Genomic DNA, 19,736 nt, shown 5'->3' on the forward strand with positions numbered 1-19,736 from the left:
TAGGACCCAGGCCTAAAGGAAATCCAGCTCAAGTAATGCGAAGACTAAATGGAACACAGAGAGAGTAACAAGAAAGAGGGGCTTGTTAATGCACAAATCTATAAATCAAAGGTTTTTTTCCCTTACTCTAGCACAAATTTTGAGCTGATTTTGGACATCCTTGTAAATCAGTATATTGTAGTTTTTCACTTGAGAAACAATATCATAACACTGAGTAGCCTATTTGGTAACCAATTGTGCTGCCTTCACTCTTGCTGAGTAATATTTTTATGCCACAAGAGAAATCAGCAGGAGTTATGATTTAGGTCTGATCTGCCTGCAAGTTTTATGCCGCTGAGATTCTGCTGACTTTGAGGTTGTTTCTGTATTTTCAGTAGTGTTGCTGATGTTTAAATTTCAATCCAGCAGAATTTACTTAAAAAATGAGAGGAGAGTAATTCCGACATTCAGTTCAAAATGTCAGCACATAACAAGTCGACAAGCCTGGCTCCAGGTGGAAGTTTTAGACCTGGGCATGGCTTGATTTAGTGGCAGGGAATGAGACTTGCTTGTTAGGAGAGAGAGGCTGTATTACTAGAGTGTTCCAAGTGATCTGATTTTGTGTGCACCCCTGGTTGTATTAAAGATTTTGTTTATGATATAAGGTGTAAAAACTGTGCATATTTATAGCGATAGCATCATTCTCTTTCTCTTGCAAGGTGCACCCACAGATAATAGTGACATACTGGGGGAGCTGTAATCCCTCAGGATCTTGTAAACATATTTTTAGCCATTTGTCAGTTATAGGTGAAATATGTCATGTCAATGGTATTTTATTTTAGTCAACAGTCTAATTTTTTGCGGTTGCCACTTTGGTATAGTTGGAATTGCCCCTTTTGAATGACGTTTGTCAGCATTCACCTGTGTTATTTAGGAGGGACACAGCTTGATAATTTGTACTTCTAAAAATATAACTCTGGTATTTAACTCCTCCCTTTGCATTACACAGTCTGTTTTGGAATTCTTCACTTCTGGATTTTATCCCTGGTGAATGGAGAGGGGAAGTTAAGTTTACATAAGCGTTGATGGTAAGCATAAAGGTTAAAATCTCTCTTCTTCTTTTTTTTTTTTTTTTTCCTGATTTCCAGGAAAGCACAGCTTAGCGAATAGCAAGTGCTTTTGAAAATCCTAATGAAATGTTCACATTTCGGTTTTGCTAAGTGAATTGTGAATAGATGGTGCACTGTTTGTCCTAGGACAGCTTCTCACAGGCCTTTGTGCTGATTGTGAAAGTGATGTGGAGGGGCCTTACACCAGGTCTGTTGGAACAGCTGGGGATTTCCTCAGCATGGTGAAATCTCGACGTAGGACGCAAAAAGCTTCATATCACGTGTCCTCATGTAAGTGGACTGTGAAAAGTAAAGAACTTTTTGGAGAGTTCCACCGATGGATTTCAGAAAGCATAGCAGTGCTATGAGACCTTCAGTGACAAAATAGTGTCACTCATACCAGCAAAGCCACCCCTGAAATCCCAGATGCTAGCCTCATGTCATCCTTTTGAGGACTGGGGAAGGTACAAAGGCAGTTTGGAGACACCTCTTTCTTCACTGCAGTTGTACACCAATAGACTTCGATACTGCCAGAGATCTGACCTGTAATTGCTTGGTAACTGAGCATTTTATGTGACTCCCAATTTGTATGACTCTTGTTTCTGCTTGTGTATAACATATGAGTTCTGTCTTCTTATCTACCATTTATGTGATTCCTGGCATTTTAGATTAGATTTAGAGTTTTTGTAATGAATCTGCCTCATTTTGTGTTCTGCATACTCCTGAAATAGCTTGGGGGAACCTGATAGACACGATTTATGTGTATCATTTGGAGACATAAGAAAGCATCTGATTGGTTTCGTCTTTCTTTTATTAGCTCTTTCCTATAATTCTAATCACCATTTTACTGTAGCATTACACTGTTGAGAAAAGTATGATTTTTTCAAAGGCAGGATGCTTGCCATATTTAGAAGTGGTGATACTTAAGGGAAAATGGCTTGGAGTTCTTTACAGCAAATTTCCTCCTGCTGATTCTAGTAGTAGCTCAGATCATAGTTTGCAAGGTAGAGATATATCTGACATGTATTTCACCAATGGTAAGTTTAATTCATCCATTTCAGGTGTTATTTCCTGACTTCAACATAATACCCTATGGGTAGGATGCTTCTGTGCAGCACTGAGCTCTACTGCTGAAAAGCAGTTTGTGTAGAAACAAAAATGGATACTGATACTGCAGTGCATTGTGTATGGCAAAGGAGAAGAAGGACTGACGAGATTTGGCAATGTTTATTCCTGTGGTAATGAGATACTTGGCATCTTCTACATGGCTCCTAGGTCTCTGTCACTTTTGCACGGAGCAGAGTGAAGGAGACAGAAGTATTAAGGGCCTGGCCCTGTAATTTTCCAATTGAAATAAATTATTTGGCTTATAAACAGTAAGCCAAATTCTCTTCTGATATCAATCAATGTTACTCTGTTGGCTTTAGTAAGGTTGTGCCCATTTGCAGTAGCTGAGAATTAGGTGGTTGCTCCCCTCCCAACCTTTCTGATGACTTAACACAATTTTTTAAACATAAAAGTCTTGTTTTAGGTCTGGGTTGTTGGCTTATATGTTTAAATTGGAGGCATGGCAGTCCTCATGTAATCAACACTTTGAAGGAGATCCATGAATGAGGTTAGGTAAAAATGCATTTTTTTTCCTACTACTATCTGGATTTTCTCAGAACCTAGATAATTTTATCCCATTTGCATCAAACATGCAGGTAACTTTAGAATCCTGCATCTGTATTGTTTCTAGGGAAGCAAAATAAAATTACAAATGACAGTAATTGACATTACATGCTTTAATTAAATTTCCTCCTCTGTGAACCAAAACCTTTTAACCAAGTATTGCAGTGCTATTTCTGTATTTATTTGTTACATGGGTTAATGTGCTATGTGGCAGATACGGTATTTATCCATTTTCACAAATTAAGCTATCAGTGTCATGTTGCCTTTGAATTGTTTCCTGTATTGATGGCCAAAACCGCTTGAAAAAGACTTTAGCCCTCTCTGGCTATACTTCTGTTTTTACAAGGCTGAAAATTGTAGGGTTGAAAGTGAATTCTTAGGAACAGTTTGGGAAACTCTAGGCCCAAAGTATCTTACCAATGTGCTGTTTTTTCCCTGCAGTGATCTCTGCTGAGGGAAGGGGGAGGTACACAGGCTTTTTGAATGATGGTGATGGTGGTGGTGTTGTTAGATTACAGGAATTAGTAATCCTGCTTGAATTTATGTTTGTGGCAAGTGAAAATGGATTACAGAGCATGGTTAGAAATTCCTCTACTTGGTCCCAGAGCTATGCACTTCAGAACTGCTATTGTCAACTTTTTGCCATGTTATGCCCTCTGAGAAGGCAGCTCTGCTTTAGCTCATTTAGAGCTTTTTTACTCTTATTGTAACTGCACCCATTAGAACAGTTTGCCTGGGCATGATCTTTTGGCTACTACTGTAGGAGCAAAAACTCAGCATAAAGAAAACCACTTTTATTTACTATTTTTGTAAAATAGTTACTTTTATGCATGCAAAAAAGTGCCACTTTATACATAGGTATAAATAATCACTTATAAAATAGGTTGAATTGATGATGCAGGTTGCTGTGGCTTCAGACTTTGTGAATTTTCTTAACATGTAATCATCTTCAGCATCCTCCTTGATGTTTCAAGTGGAGCATGGTTTTCCTTTATCTGTACTTACCTCCCAGATGGGATTGCCATAGTAAAGTATCTGGGACACTTATGATTCTATTCAGAAATTAAGAAAAGAAAGCTTGGTAAAGAACTACCAGCTCAGTATTGTCCTGTAATTGAATGCTGTTATTCAGCAGTTCAGCAATCCAGTTTCCCAGTGCCAGAAAGCAATGGGAATCCAGGAATCAGAATGGGGTGAGCCCCATTACTACTTCTGAGTACAGCGTGAAATAGTACTGTTGGTGGGGGAAGGCTGCTTTTAGGAGTGACCCAGTAGCTGCAGACCGATGTGTATCAGAGACTCCTTAGAACTGGCAAAGAACATGGTTTCAGAATCGTGATGAGAGCTGCGTGTGCTTTTCTACAAGGAATCACATCTGATACAAAACCTGGGGGAGGAATGTTGTGTAGCACAGCTGAATAATCCTAAACAATAATATACCTCTCAGTTCTCCATACTTGTCTTTTGGCACTGGTATTTTAAATGAAGTTCAGTTGGAAACTAGAAAGGTAACCACTTTCCACGACTTAGAAATGAGCCAGGGATGTGTCATTTCCCTCATCCTGCTCCAAGTTGAAACAGACACTTAAACATTTTACAGCTTCTGAAAAGTTTTAGTCTGTAGAAAACTTCATAGTAATTTGATTTCTAGTCCAAGTAATTGCTTTAGATTATCTTTTCGTTAGTGTCCCTCTTTGGAAGGGCCCCATAGCCCATAAAACTAGTACATTTCTTACCAGTAGTTTATTATTCTTTTGATGGCTCATACCTCTCCTTTCCTCCACTTTTTATGTGCTTTTGCCCATTTTAGAGCTTAGTCCTCCTTCCATGTGAGTGTTGCTAATTATTTCAGTAGGGAAGTATTTGTAGGGAAAGGAGTACTGTGAACAAGTCCGGAATTTGGTAGTATCACATGTACATACCAATTCTGGCAACAGGATTCAAGGATTCTGTAGCTTTTATTGACCAATCTTTGTTTCACCAAAAAAAAAAAAAAAAAAAAAAAAAAAAGAGAGAGAAGAAAAAAGAAGGAAATTTTATTTCTAATATTGCCATCTCTGTGCCCAGACCTTTCCTATGCTTTAAGGGGAATTGATACTTCATTCAGTTCTAAGGGTAAAAGGTACAAGTTACCTACAGCAGAAATGGACTATGAGGTTAGTAAAAACATGTGCTTTACACTTGCCGTTTGAGGGTTTTGTTCAACTGATAACAAAAGCACACAGTGAAAACTGCATCCCAGCGCTCAGAATGCAACTTACCAAGCTGCAAAAAGCAGATTTAGTTTCTTTTGCAGATGGTCTATGAGTCTCATGTGGCATCATATTAAATTATATAGGCAGTCAGTCACTTGTTCTGAAGCGGTGCTCTGAGCTGAGAGTTGTGATGTGCTTGGACCATTCTGTTGGAAAACAGGCTCTAAAGCTAATACAGCTTCTCTGAAGAGCAGCAGCAAAGGGGCCTGCAGAGCAAGGGGCTTCAGACACCTTAAGGACTGCAGTTTTCCCTGTGATGCACTATGAGGGTGGCCCAGCGACCCCACGATGGGCTGTGGAGCATTTTGTCCTAAAGGTAGGAGACTAGACCGATTCACTCAGTTATTTTTCATCTTTGTTTCTGTGATAGTTTAGGAGTATTGTTTTCTGACATCTTATTTTTGCAATGGTAGCTGTTTTTGTTTTGTAATATTTTGAAGGTAAGAATGGGAGTTTAATTTCTTCTTGCCCTTGTCAGACGTCATTTCAGGATGTTTCTTTCAGGAAGAAAACACAGTAGTTTGTTAATTTTGAATGTTATTCCATAAAAATTTTTCTGCAATATGTGGTATTTCGTAACAGTATGTGTTTCTATTAACTTCAGTTTGGTACAAATTCAGCCCTTAAGTAATACCGGATCCAGTGTGAAAATAGTAATTTTTATCAGCTGAATTTCCACTCAGGAAAAAATGTTATTTGTAATCAAAAGCATGCTTGAGAATAGCCATTTTCAATGGGCTATGCATCATGCAGTAAGTTCGTTCTAATACTCGTGTTTATTAAAATGAAAATTTTGTAGTACTAAACACTTTCTAATAGGAATATTAACATAAACTCATTTATGACATCAACAACTGAAGGCTGCGGATTATTTCTGGGAAACTCTAAATGTGTTAGTGCTATGAAGTAAAACCCTTTTAAGGTTATTTACTTGGATGATTGAATTGTGATTTTTGGTGTGTTCACCTGCAAAGTAGGAAATACAGCCACAGCTTCTATTGGTACGAGTGTTTCGCATGCTGAAATCGATACATCGGTAATGACAGCAACCCATGAAATGCATTTAACAGGTAGCAGTTTAACACAGAGTTTTTTCCCTTGTCTGACAGCTCTTGACAGGTGGTATTAAGTGCTGCTGTGAACTTGCAGCTTGTTTGAGATCTGTTGGAAAAGATGGTTGCAATATATGTGCAGTTCAGAGTTGTGGTTTACCCTTACAGTGCTGGTGCCTACATTGCTTGCAACTTGTATCCTGATAAGAAACATGTGAACATCATAATCAGATGAACAGTTCAGTAAGGTAACTTTTTTGAGACAGGGCATTTGGAAGTTGGAGCAGCTGTTTGAGTTTTATAAGGAAATGAGCAAGATCAGGAATGCACAGGAGGGTACCAGGAAGTACCTGTGAAGGGCAAGGCACAGGGCTGGATGAGAATCGTTGCTACTGATTATATGAAAAGACGGGTGTTTTCTTTGCTAAGACAGGGGTTTGGGAAACAAGAGGTACGTATATTCCTCTCCGTTCTGCATCAGGCGAAGTGTAACATAGCAGAGAGGTTTTTAAGGCTGTATTTTTAAGTGCCTAGCTTCCATTTTACAAGTGCAATTTGGGTCTCCAGAAAGGAAACGTGTAAATGTATCCTTTAATCTAGAAGTGCATCACTTTCTGTGCTGCAGAATGGGGATAATGCTATTTTTTTCTGTTGGTGGGAAGTTAAACTAATTAATTCTGATTAAGGGTTTTGAGAACCTAGACTGTAAAGTGTTGATTTATTTCCTGTGCAAATTGAGAACTAACTCTGCTTGCCTAAGCCAAATATAGTTTCCAGTTTGTGCTACCAAGGTCCTGTCTTGCATCATCATGTTACACTTTGGTGTAAATGTGTTTTAGGAGAATACCACAGCCATACTATTGATCACACCACACTGTGATTTGTGTCAGGTGACTGAAGTACTCCCTCTAGTCAGGGATTGCCACAACCCTAATTTATTCCTCTCCGTCCCTGAAATGACCCTTCACGCTGTATGGCTGGTAAGAACAGGAGGGCTTCCACACGTCAGATGTGCCTCTTAATGATGCACACTCATATGAAATAAGGATGGGGAAACAAGTTTACATTTTCTGTAGTCCTTTCTGTAACAGCCTGAACCTGAAGTTTTTCTGCTGTCAAATGCACGCTAACTTCCACATTGGTCAAGAGAACCCCAAAGGGTAGTATACTCTTCAGTATGCTAGAAGATATATTTCTTTTTTCCATTTTAAGGTTTCAATTTTCTGCCCTTCACCAAATCCAGCCCATTTTCTTTAAGAATGTAGCTGGGTTTCTGTTGATCCAGCCAAAGCCACAGCCTAGTTTTTCCGTGTTGAAGGCTTGTCTTTAGATCCCAATTCCCAAATTAGATCCTGATTCTGTCCTTGACAAGAAACTTCAGTTCCCTAGGACATGCTGCAGAGACTTTTAGAAACCATCTGTGTCTTAGGCACAAATATTAAACATAGCAAGAAATTGAAAATCTTTAAAATGGAGGGGGAAAAAAGAATTAGATGTCACAGGACAATTCTCATTTGATGTACTGAATCTGAGAACTACAGTTAGGTGCTCAGCATTGATGCAGAAGGTACCAAAGCATAGACTGCAAGCTACCTGTTATGCAAATAAGTAATACATCTGCTTTTTTGTATCCAGTTTCTTCGTGTCACTCTTACTCCCATCTTCCTTGTGTTAGCTACTTGTCCAGCTTTAGTGTCACCCTCAAACTTTATCTTGGGTGACTGTGATACCAAAGTAAGATCTTGAAACATGAGGAGCTCTCAGAAGGTATTAAGGTGGTTCTGGTTTTTCCTTCTGGAATGTAGAAATACTTGGCCACTTACTACAAATCTTTTGATCCTTTGTTACGAAGTCATACCTTGAAGATGACCAGATGTTTATATTAAAACACAAGAAGCTCTAGGAAGTACAGTTTGAAAATAGTGGCCATGTGTGATATATAAACCAGTTCACAGTCCTTGAAAAGGAACTTATCTTTCCAGTATATGTAGTCATTTTTCTAATTCTTCCAAGAAGAAGTCGTCATCTAGATTATTGAGGTGCAGTGGATCTGACACTTAGTTTTTTTTCTCCTTCAAAAACAAGGCTTATATACACAAGAAGAAAAGGGCAAGAAATTCAGGAAATCCTCAGCTTGCTACTAGTGTGCCCTCACATTCCTAAGAACTATTTTTGGGTTTTCCCTTAGGAGTAGCTAGAACTTGTTGAGCTGGGAAAGACTTCTTGGAACAGATCTTTGGTTTTGTCTTTTCTGCACGAGTGCCTCTTGTTGATGTTGGAATAGCTACTATTAGCTGATTGGTGATTCAGAGAACAAGGCAAGTCAGTCCTAGAAAATCAGTTTCTCCACTCCACAAAAAAACATTTTTTGGAAAAAGCTGTTGCAGCAAACTGGTAAGCATACAGGATTAACAATTGTCTCTACTTGGTTAGGGTTAGGACTACACCAAGAGGTCTGTCTGACTGTGTTCTGGTTGCTACCTGCGGATTTGTTACAACTCAAGAAATACCGAAATATTGTTGAGGAGGATACAAACGCTCTCTCTTCGGTTTCCATGTAGCCCCAAGCACCCCATGTAGTTCTGAGATATCTCAATAAATCAGTTCTGAGATACTGCAATAAATATCCCAGTAAATTAGAAATCTTAGCTGTCAAAGAATTTGTTTCAATAATATAGTTTGTATTTAGGGATATCGTGTGCACACCAGCTAACAACCTGTGGGTATCTTTTGCACAAAGACCCCACCAACGTATCTGAGGCTGTTTGAGAAGTTTTCAGGCTGGGATCAGATTCAGCATCACACATTTTGATAAGGCCTTGGAATGGTTACAGCATTTCCCATATGCATGGTTTGTTCTTCATTGGGTGAAAGAATCAGTGTCATTTGAGCTCCTGTCTGCATTTGTTCCCAACGCTGTCTTTTGTTTTGTTTTTTTTTCAATGATGTTTTAAACACTCTATAGGGCAACAGGCTTTTCAAAACATCTGCAAATACTGCTTACGTATTTTAAAAGATGTGTTGAGAAGGAATGAATGGAATGACTGGCATCTGTGTTAGCTTGACCCTGTACCACTTCTTACCTCTTAGAAACTACAGGAAAATTCTGAGAAAGAACCTTCATCCCAAATGAAATGTGAAAGCATGTAAAGCTTAACAAAGCTACTTGTTACATGGCCAATAAAATAATGTATATTTTTTAAAAGGATTGAGTTTGCTCCATTTTTTGTTCTCGTTTTTTACCTACTCAGATCAGAGATCTAACAAGCTATGGAGGGTTTTTTCACCTGCTAGTTTCAAAAAAGAGAGGAACAGCAAGCTAGTGACTGAGGTACTTCAGGGTATCTTTGGACTTTAAAGAAAGTTCAAGGCAATAAGCATTTAATTTGTATTGCATACATGAAAATTAAATTATAGCATTTCTCCCATTCTTCTTTGTGAACAGCATTTCTCCCGTTCTTTTGTGTGTAAGCCATGTTTGGTTTAATGGAGAAATGAGGAAAGAAAATAGATTCCTTTTTGGAAACTGGGTACTAATGCAGTAACATTAAAGGCAGGCACACTGTTGTCAGCCAGTTTGCATATTTATTTACTTTTACAAATGGTTGGCTTGGAGTCAGCAGTTAATGGAATGAGAATGATGTTCCTGTACAGATCATTTCCTGAGAAACATTTTCAATTACAAACATATCTCTGCTTTTCTTTCCTCATTTGTTATGTCTCGGAGAATAAATGGGGAGTAGCATTTACAACTTAAGGTTTATGTTCTGAAGACAATTTTAACAATGATCCCCACATAAAAAGGCCCCTTTGTAGTTGCAGACATATGTTTATGATGTTTTGTGCTGTGAATATCAAATTTCTGGTGGACGCTGTGTCACACTCTGCAAACTTGTAAACATCTATAAATCCATTGGATCATTTTAGTACCATGTGTAATGCAGATTTACTGTCTTTTGTGTGGATTTCTTTTGTTTTGGAGTTAAAGCTGAGCTGCCAAAATCCATATTGGATGAATTACATAGTCAAGAAAATTAGGCAGTACCATTTTAGATTAATATTTTCTTTTCCCTTTGTGGATTTATAAGATGCACACACACAAGCATTAGAAAATAACATTTTGGATGGATGGCCCAGAAAGCAATTGCATAAGTTTGCTTGACTAAATAATATAATTCTGTAAAAGCTTAAACTAGAACTTTTTGAAAACATTTGTGCCAGTTTTTCTTTTATTCTCTGGCCGTCTTAGGTAATTTAGATCTCTTCTCATGTTTACCAGTACAAATTCAGAATTACTCCACTGGACTTATATCAGAGTATTAAACTGGAGTATGTGAGGAGGAATAGGAATCACACTGAGCCAGTGAGCTGGTATAAATCAGCATAAATCCACTGAAATCTGTGTCGATACAGGCATTTGCACTCAAGTCTGCATTGCAGACTATCAAGTTGGTAGAAGCAGTAAAGCTGTTCTGCAAAAGTGGTTACAAAAGCAAACCAACAAGGTCATGAGCATTTATCAGAAATTTCCACCCAGTAAAGAGAATATGAAATAAAACTCGATTAATTTAAATTTGGCTCAACTTTAATTGAGTGGATATCTCTCTCTGTACAAGAGCAGTAAAGACATTTTTTATTGAAAATGGGCATTTTTCTAAAGAGGCTGTAATTTCTGGCTACATACATAAACATATGTAGCATATGCATGCATGTTTGAATGTGGGTGTATATGCAAATATCCAGTGTTACTCTGGCAATATGATGTCTGCAGCTAGCCTTCCAAGTTATGCCTGTTCCAGGAAAAAGTAGCTTAAGATAGAGACATGGCACATAAAGCTACTGTCTACCATAGTAGTTTATAATATCAGGTAGTTTGTCCTTTGACTTTTTATAGAAAGCTTAGACTCCTGCAGTGACACGAATGTCAACAAATCTCAGCTTCCAAAAAAAAAAACCAAAAAAAAAAACCACAAACCATTTACGACCTTAAAAATGGCAGGGAGGGCCTTGAATTGAAAACCCTTATGTTGACAGAAGAAAGGAAGTTAAAGAACTGAAGAAGTGTGCATATATGTATTTATGTAGATGTACATGCATATATTTAAATCTCCTATAATTTTGAAAGATTGAGGTTAGAAGAATTGTGTCACTGTTCTCCAACACTAGGGTTTAGTTATAGTTAATCACAAACTTTCAGAATTGATCCATTAGTGTTATAGTACTTGAGTAGTTTTAGTTTTGTAAGTACGGAATCAATTATATGGAAAGACATGGCTGTAGCACTCAGAGGAGAGACCAGTTAACACTACATCTTGCTGTATTTATTTTATGATTCTTTGGATAGATATGCTAAAATACGTCTAAACCACAGAGAGTGCATTGGGTGATGTGGCATTTCTGAGCTCAGTTAAATAATAAGATGTGTTTTATTCAAATCAGAATAACATTAAGCCCTGAATACTAAACAGGGCAGCAAAAAGCCTTCAGCACACAAAATAAACAAGTAAAAAACCCAAATGAAACTGTCTAATAAATACAATGTGGAGCAACAGGCTGCATGTACTAGAGGAATTAAGCCAATTTAAACCGTATGGGCAGTACTCCACTTTCAGATGTGCTTGGCATCCAACGGTTTCAATGGCAGTTGGATGCATGCATCAAAGGGCAAAGTCTGGCTCAGAGCACCAGTGTGGATTTGATAGCATAGGTTTATGACCTTGTAATCCTAGAGCATCTAAACTGGTAAGAACTCTATCCAGCTTAAAATAGCTGCTGTAGTTGCTGTTGATGCAAGCTTGTGGGCTCCCCAGCTCTGGGGCCAAATTTAGTGCTGGCATGATTGGAGGAAGTCTGTTGACAGCTGATAGCAGTGGAGTTACTCTTGATTACATCATAACAAATTCGGCATGTGGAGCTGAATCAGAAGTCTGAGGAGAAGTGTCCATTCCTTATGCAGAGTTAAAACTGGGACTTTCACATTGCTAGTCCATAGAGATTTGTCTGGGCCATGTTTAACTGTTGCTTTTAAGGGTCTTGCTTTAGAAGTACATTCAACCCCGAGTTCCACTCAGCATGGTGACTGTAAAAGATACATAAAGGACTGGATTTTCTTCTCACGTCCAAAAGGATAAAGTCTCTAATCATGCCAATATAAGCATCACAAGAACAAGCCCCAAGGAGGAGGGAGCCAGACTCTTTTCAGTGGTTCCCAGTGACAGGACAAGGGGCAACGGGCACAAGTTGGAACATAGGAGGTTCCACTCGAATATGAGAAAGAATTTCTTCACGGTGAGGGTGACAGAGCCCTGGAACAGGCTGCCCAGGGAGGTTGTGGAGTCCCCTTCTTTGGAGATTTTCAAGACCCGCCTGGATGCAGTCCTGAGTAGCATTCTCTAAGCAATCCTGCTTCAGCAGGGGAGTTGGACTAGATGATCTATACGGTCCCTTCCAACTCTAAAAAAAAATTCAGTGAAATTCAGTGAAATTCAGTACCCGACGCACTGGGCTGTATCTGGGCTGCAGCAGAGTGAGAACAGAAAAGTGCTCTTAAGTCTAATTGCTGGGGTCATCCAGTGGCCAAGCATGCCTGATGTCAAGCAGACACCTCTCTGCGTGTTGTCCTTCAGAGGAACTGCCACAGGTCCCAGTGCAGTGGTCTGACCCTTAGCAACTGGTGTGATATAGATGAACTGCTGCAGCTATGTCCTCTCCTCCCTTCTTGGGTCTTCACACTTTAAGACTCAGAGTGGAGCTCTCACTGATGCTCCAGGTAATTCCCCAAAGTATTTAAAGAAATTAGATTATTTTAATTTCAGGTCCTGCAAAAAGGTCCTGAAGGACCCAAACCTGTGTACTTTGTTTTCATTAAAATACTCAATTGCTGAAGTGATTTTCATGAAAGTTAATTAAAACAAATTAATGAAAAGCAGCTGAAAAATGGGTTTCTCCACTAAAACTGTGGTATGCAAACTCATAACCTCAATCACATTTTTGTGGTTCCTCTATAAACACCTAAGTGTATAATAGTGGTTTGTCATGGAACTTTTTTTGATGGAAATTCTTAGAAAGTGAGGCTATACTACATAATGCGTTTTCTCTCCCTTTATGTACAACTTGATCTAATGCATGTATTCTTACCCGCTCCTTTTAATAGTATTAATCTGTAGTTAAATCTTTTCGGTTCAGTATTGAGAAGGAAATGAAAAAGATGCTATCAGGCTCAGGGTTTCTCCATCATGTTTTCTGCTTGTAGGGGACAGGAGGGCAGGGGAAGTCTTTATTATGGGACTAATACCAACCTTGGGCATGGGTTGTGCACTGCAGAATGCATTGGCTGAGGAAGAGCTATCCTATCTGGCAAACTGGATCTATCTGGGATCTTTGGATCATCCGGAGGTGGTGTGGGTAGGTTCTGCACATGGCCTGGGCAGGTGTGAGAAATGTATACGATTCAGGTGAGTGACTTGGGGGAGCAAAACCACCACTTGTATATACTTGTGTACAGCAAAGCAGGACTTGGCCCCTGCTGTACAATAAATATAACACTTGCAATGCATTCTAGAACAGATGAATGTATTAGTTTCTCATGTGTATTTATTTTTATTTTCTTTGTATTTTATATTTCCTTTCCATGCAAAGATATGATGGGTTTTTTTGTTTGCTTTCTCTTATTTTCAGAAACTCTGATAATATGATGAAGGTCATGTTATTAAAAGTAGAATGTAATAGTTGTGCCCACTGGAGGACAAATATTGGGAGGTTCAGTAGGCCTTGTAAAGAATGTTACAAAACATCCAGCCTTGAAAGGTTCACTTGGTCTCCCTGGAGAAGTGTCAGCGAGCTCTGCCAGTGGGTTGCTCTCTGGAGAGAGGAGTGAAAAGCTTTCCCCACCGTCCTTCACTGGGAGAATGAGCTGACTGCTTCCTCCAGTGTGTTTTTGCCCCAAGCAGAGCATCCAGCCCTACGGGATGGGAGAGCTCAGTAGAGCCAGTTGGCTTGAACAGATTTTATTAACTAAGCTCCCTCTTGGGATTGATGTGAAGAAACGTCTTCTGCCTAGGAACCTTTGTGCTGAAGTCCTCCATGAACTAAACATTTCAGAACACATGGAAGTTTTCTATCCACTGACATTTTTATGCTCATAACCATTTTGAACCAAAGTTTAAAAAAAAAAAATCAAAGAGGTTAATAAAACCAACAATGATTTTCTCTAAGGAGTGCCAGCAGTTCAAAAGATTGCCATTAAGTGTAAACAGTTCCTGAGATTGTACATGCTAGACCAAATTCATCCTTGCTATAACTCCTCAGAACTCAATGGAGTTACATGAGGGATTAATTTGGTGCATTGCTCACAGCCATCAGTTTTAGAGGATATACAATGATCCAGGGAACTATTATTGTCAACATTATTTTATAACTCTGTAGAGCTGCTCAGCATTTGTATTTTACAGATACACAAGCAGGGTGAGTATATGGAGTGAAGCTAGTGTTTCAGTATGAAGGTAGTGGATTTTTCAAAGTTGTTTTTGTACAATTAAAAGTAATAAGCATTCTCACAGCCATTATTGCTATGAGTCTTACATAGATGCCTGAATACAGCTACACAGACTCTTGAAACGTGCACAGACATTTCATCTGGTGGAACACAAAACATTTCACAAAACATAGAAAATATTTGGAAAGTTTTAAGTACTGTTATCACACCAACTGACTAATTATCACAGTGTTCATGTGAAACTTAGTTGCACTTAACTGCACACAGGAAGTTAAGGCAGAGAAGTAAAACTATTTTCCAAAAGCTAACTTATGAGGCAGTCACGGGGCCAGGATCAAAACACATGATCTCTACTGTCATTTTCTGCTTTTCTGTTTTCTCTGAACCTAAATTGTTCCTGTAATTTTCAGAATAAACTGAGGAAAGCTTCAGGTAGTAAATCTGAAATGTTAGATGGTGAATCTGCATCTGCACGTCAATCATATATTTTCGTTCATGTCAGAACCTGAATCTTTAGGACACACACAGGATGATTGAATTCAGTTATTTAAGTTTAAACTCCGACCAGAATGGTTGTGCTAACAACCAGTTTAATTCAAGGTCTGCACACTGGAAAATTGGTGGTCAAAACAACATTACTTACTTGTCATTCATAAGACAGCGAGCCTCTCTCCTGGTTTGGTAAATCAGGTTTGCACTGATTTCTTGGTTACAAAGCAGATACAAACTTGTCTGATCACCCGAGTGCGTTACCCTACCTGCATAGTGCTATGTGTTCTTCCATTGCGGTAGGATTAGTGTGTTGGCTTTTTTGTATTTATTCTCAGGCAGTGAAGGAAGGGGGTTGTTTTTGCAACCTAGTAAAGTTTGGGTCACCGAGAGGCATGTATGATGTTTCTCTGTACTGTACCAGGTACAGAACCTGTAGAGTACAGAACTAGCGGCAGAACTGCTTTTACACTTCTTCTCTGGATCTCTCTGTTCCTACGTTATCAAGAACATTGATTTTTGCAATATCAGGGGACTTTGGCTGAGTAAGAGCTTGTCCATATTTCCTGACAACTGTGCAGCTCCAGACTATGGGATTTTGGTTTACTTCTCCATTTCCATGTCCAAGTTCTTTCTCAACCTGTGTCTGGACTCCACACTAAGGCAGTACTTCTGAGGGTTCATCGTCTTACGCCTGTGTCCTGCTGCTGTGGTTTCTGCTAAAGAAAGCCCTAGAAAACAGACCTGAAGCATCCCAGTCTGCTCCAGCTGGTCTCTGACCTGAACAACGGAGAGAGCCGTGTGCTGCAACTGCACCTTCAGTCCTAAATGGTTTTATCAGTCTGGCAGCTCCTGTGTTGGATATATACCCAGACCCAACTCCTCTCAAGTAGCTAAACTTGAAGCATCACCAGAGCAAGGGTGACATAGCTGAGAGCAATAGTCATTTCCCTCAGCTAAAATGATTCATTAGTGTTAAAATGTCAGGACTATTAGAATGCAAGTGAGCTTTTTAAAATTTGAGGACAATGGACCTTATACTGGAAAAGATTTGAGGAAATTGAATTGATTCCAGTACCATTATCCATGAAAAATCTACTCATACAAGTAAAGGTTTGTTGACTGGGCCTCCCATTTTTGTTAGTTATATTTTATTGCTGTAATTACACCTAGTGGCACATCTAATGGAGTCATGTTCTTATAAAGAAATTAAGACAATTAATGCTACTTTCAACAAGAGTGAAATAGTAAGTAAAATTGAATTGAAATTTGACCAAGCTCTTCTTTTTTATTTCCTAGTATCTGAATTACAGGAAGAAGGAATAAATGCCATTAACTTACCTCTCAGTCCAATTCCATTCGAACTAGACCCTGAGGACACTATGCTAGGTAATTCACAACAATTTTACATCTCAACATAAAAGCTTGATGTAAAATAAAGTGTCATGCCTGTAATGGTTTCTAATATCTTTCTTTTAAACCTTCCAGAGGAAAATGAAGTCCGAACAATGGTTGATCCAAATTCAAGAAATGACCCAAAATTACAAGAACTAATGAAGGTAATGAAAAGCATGTAAACACTTTGAGGAAAGTGAAACCATTTTTTAATGCTATCCCTGCGTCTTTCATTTGAATACTTCAAAGCACTGTTATTAATTAAATGAAACCACATAGTGTATACATCGCAGTGAAATGGGCAGGTCATTTGTGGTAGTATCTTTTTCTAGATATGGCACAGACAGACTTAAGAATTTGGATTAAAATCCTGAGTCCATATTCTTAGTCCCATCACACCCCCAATCTAAGATGACGCTGACTTCCCTTGTAGTCTTTGTGATTCTTGGGGTTGGAACTTCAAAGGAAGCTTCATTAGAATTGACCTCAACACCTTTTGCCTCACAATAAAATGCAAAATCCTACTGAAAGCAAAGGGAAGATTTCACTCTGGAATCTGCCTCAATCTGGTATTTGTCTAGATCTTGTGGTGCATAGACACAGCCACCTTAGAAGAGTCCTTCCTAACGCCTTCCTATTTTTTTCTGATGGCATTTCAGACTGATTGTTTTTTGAGTCATTGCAGCTTTGCTATTCTTTCTGCTAAATATTTTCATCATTGTACAAAATGACATGTGTTTTAAATTGTAAATGAATAGTGTATAATACTGCCAAATTTGTGTTTCCCATATAGGTATTAATTGACTGGATTAATGATGTGTTGGTAGGAGAGAGGATTATTGTGAAAGACTTGGCTGAAGACCTGTATGATGGACAAGTATTGCAGAAATTATTTGGTAAGAAAAAATATATGTGCATGCTGTTGGGGCACTTTGTCAGTAAGTGGATCACTTGTTCCTACTTAGGAGCCTTGGTATCATCTTACATTTATGCCACTAAGTGATATAAAAATAGCATTGTATTATGAGACCCTTGAGCAACAGGCTGTACGCACAATCCTTATAGCTACAGTGCAATGTGTGGTGCTCTGTAGTTGATGAGAACACCATAAAGCCTACCTGGGGTGCTAGGGAGGGAGGGTTCTTGTCTTGGCAACAGTATTCACTCCAATTAAATTTATTATCTGCGTATGTGCTGTACAAACTTAACCATGTTACAAGTGGAAAGTAGGTTTGAAGACAAGGGTATTTTCAGTATAACAGTGGATGTTTTTAATCTCTGCTGGTTCCATACTATAGTTTGTTCACATTGCAAAGTTCCTCTGGAAAGTTGGAATTTCTTTCTGATTTGATGTCTGGCTTTTAACGTTACTGAGGTAATGATACCCAGTGGACTGCAAACTGAGCTTCAGCTGAGAAACAGATAGAGAAAAGAAACTGCTAATGCAGAGCTGGCATGTGCTTTTTTAACTGTTGGCTTGGAAGCCATTTTCTTAGTTATTACAGCTCATAAAGTCTCCAGTAAATTTCTTTTCAGTATCTTAAATGAATCTTGAAACGTCATGTGAGCACTTCTAATAAAGACTACACAGATTAAACATTCATAGAAGGGAATAGTCTATTGAATATATTATGGTGGACTGGATGTGCCCCAGACTGAGCAATTTGATTCTTATGGACAGACCTCCAGTGACTTCACCCAAAACCCAAAAAATGCATATCAGATACAGCCTGACTCTAAATATGCATATACTGATCCAGCAGTTATTGATTTCAGTGGAATCTCTTCCATTACCCTTAATTCTTGTGGATCGGGTCTATGCTAATTACAGACTTTGGTCTTGTTGTGAGACTATGCGCAAACTGATTTCTGTGGACGTATAAGAAATCCATGGAGACAGCATTCTCTTAGGCAGGATTCATAGACTGATAGCTCAGGTTCACTCTCTTTGGGAAGATACTCAGTTGACTTTGAAGAGAACAAAATCAGCTCTTACCAAGCTTAATGAGATATTCTTTCATAGAAGTAAACTGATAGGTGACCAAGCATTTCGTTTCTAGTGTTGTTATCAGGGAGCTTTTACTGCTAAATCTTCTTTGCTTACTATTTGATGGTGAACACTAAGCTATGTATGTATATACCTAGCAATCTGTACTATTTATTTACAGATGACTTCATAAAGTAGTTTAAAATGTACTGCAAATTTTCATTGCAGAAAAGGGCTGTGGTTTCATAGAAGGAAATTGCCCAAGGTTTTAGTTGTTTTTGTACCTCCAGAAATACTTGTTCGCATTTCTTGGGTGCATCCTCCACCTTTATGAATATGGTGTCACTTCACTTTTATCACAAATGGGCCAAGTAAAATTTTAAAACCTCCTGAGTCTGATGGAGAAGCCAGAAGGCTGAAACTGATGAAACGAATCTTCTTAAAAGTTATCTGCTTCCTAGGTTTGCTGGTCTGCTGTACAAGCCACTTGCATACAGAATACCCTTTATCCAGCAGCAACAGGAGTAATGGGCCTTACCTCAGAGTCTGTTGTTCCCTAAAGGGAGTTGCAACAAATATTCGATAGCCGGTAGTGTGCCTTTCATTATTACTTCACCTTCCCCTTGACAATGGGTAAATAAAGGGAAAATGTGAACTGTATCTTAGGAGTTCAGATGTGTGGGGGAAAGTGGCTCTGGAAGAAAAAGCATATAATTTTAAAACTAGGAAGTCTAATATCTCTTGAATGTACAGCTGGATGCACAGAATGTCTTTATGTTCTTCATGGAGTTAATGTTTTTTTCTTCTTTTTTTTCTTCTATTATCATTTCAGAGAAGCTTGAAAGTGAGAAGCTGAATGTTGCTGAAGTTACTCAGTCTGAAATTGCTCAGAAACAGAAGTTACAGACAGTGCTTGAAAAGATCAATGAAACCCTTAAGCTCCCTCCAAGAAGCATTAAATGGAACGTTGACTGTAAGCTGTGTGTTTTCTATGCTGTCCTCATTTGTTGACAGCCAAGAGTTTATAGCTGCTATCTGGAATTCTGAAATATCCAATGATAAGGGAAAGCTGAAACCTGGTGTTTATGGTAGGAGCTGCTCTGCAGGGCACTTCCAGATGTGGTACACTCTACCCTCTTTACTGGTACTCAACTTCCAATTTAAATAAACTGTCTTTTCAGAGTTTGTCAAAGTACAGTATTTCTGCTCTTAAATCCATATGCATACCAGCTTAGGTTTTCTGTTACTTAACTGGTTTGTTGAAAAGGGCAAGTACCTGCATAAATGTAGTAGATGAGCAGGAGA

At 38.7% G+C, this 19,736-nt stretch overlaps 1 protein-coding gene across 1 annotated transcript in view; it reads left to right on the top strand.

Moving 5' to 3' along the window:
* The window catches only part of PARVA (parvin alpha), a 68,088-nt gene that overhangs the window by 30,645 nt on the left and 17,707 nt on the right, over nt 1-19,736 (top strand). Inside the window, exons 2-5 of the mRNA XM_074148763.1 lie at nt 16,349-16,438; nt 16,538-16,608; nt 17,238-17,340; nt 19,264-19,404. Coding sequence (XP_074004864.1) covers nt 16,349-16,438; nt 16,538-16,608; nt 17,238-17,340; nt 19,264-19,404 — 405 coding nt within the window. The remainder of the gene's footprint in view (nt 1-16,348; nt 16,439-16,537; nt 16,609-17,237; nt 17,341-19,263; nt 19,405-19,736) is intronic.

Source organism: Numenius arquata, chromosome 6 (assembly GCF_964106895.1).
Source record: "Numenius arquata chromosome 6, bNumArq3.hap1.1, whole genome shotgun sequence".
Classification (NCBI taxonomy): domain Eukaryota; kingdom Metazoa; phylum Chordata; class Aves; order Charadriiformes; family Scolopacidae; genus Numenius; species Numenius arquata.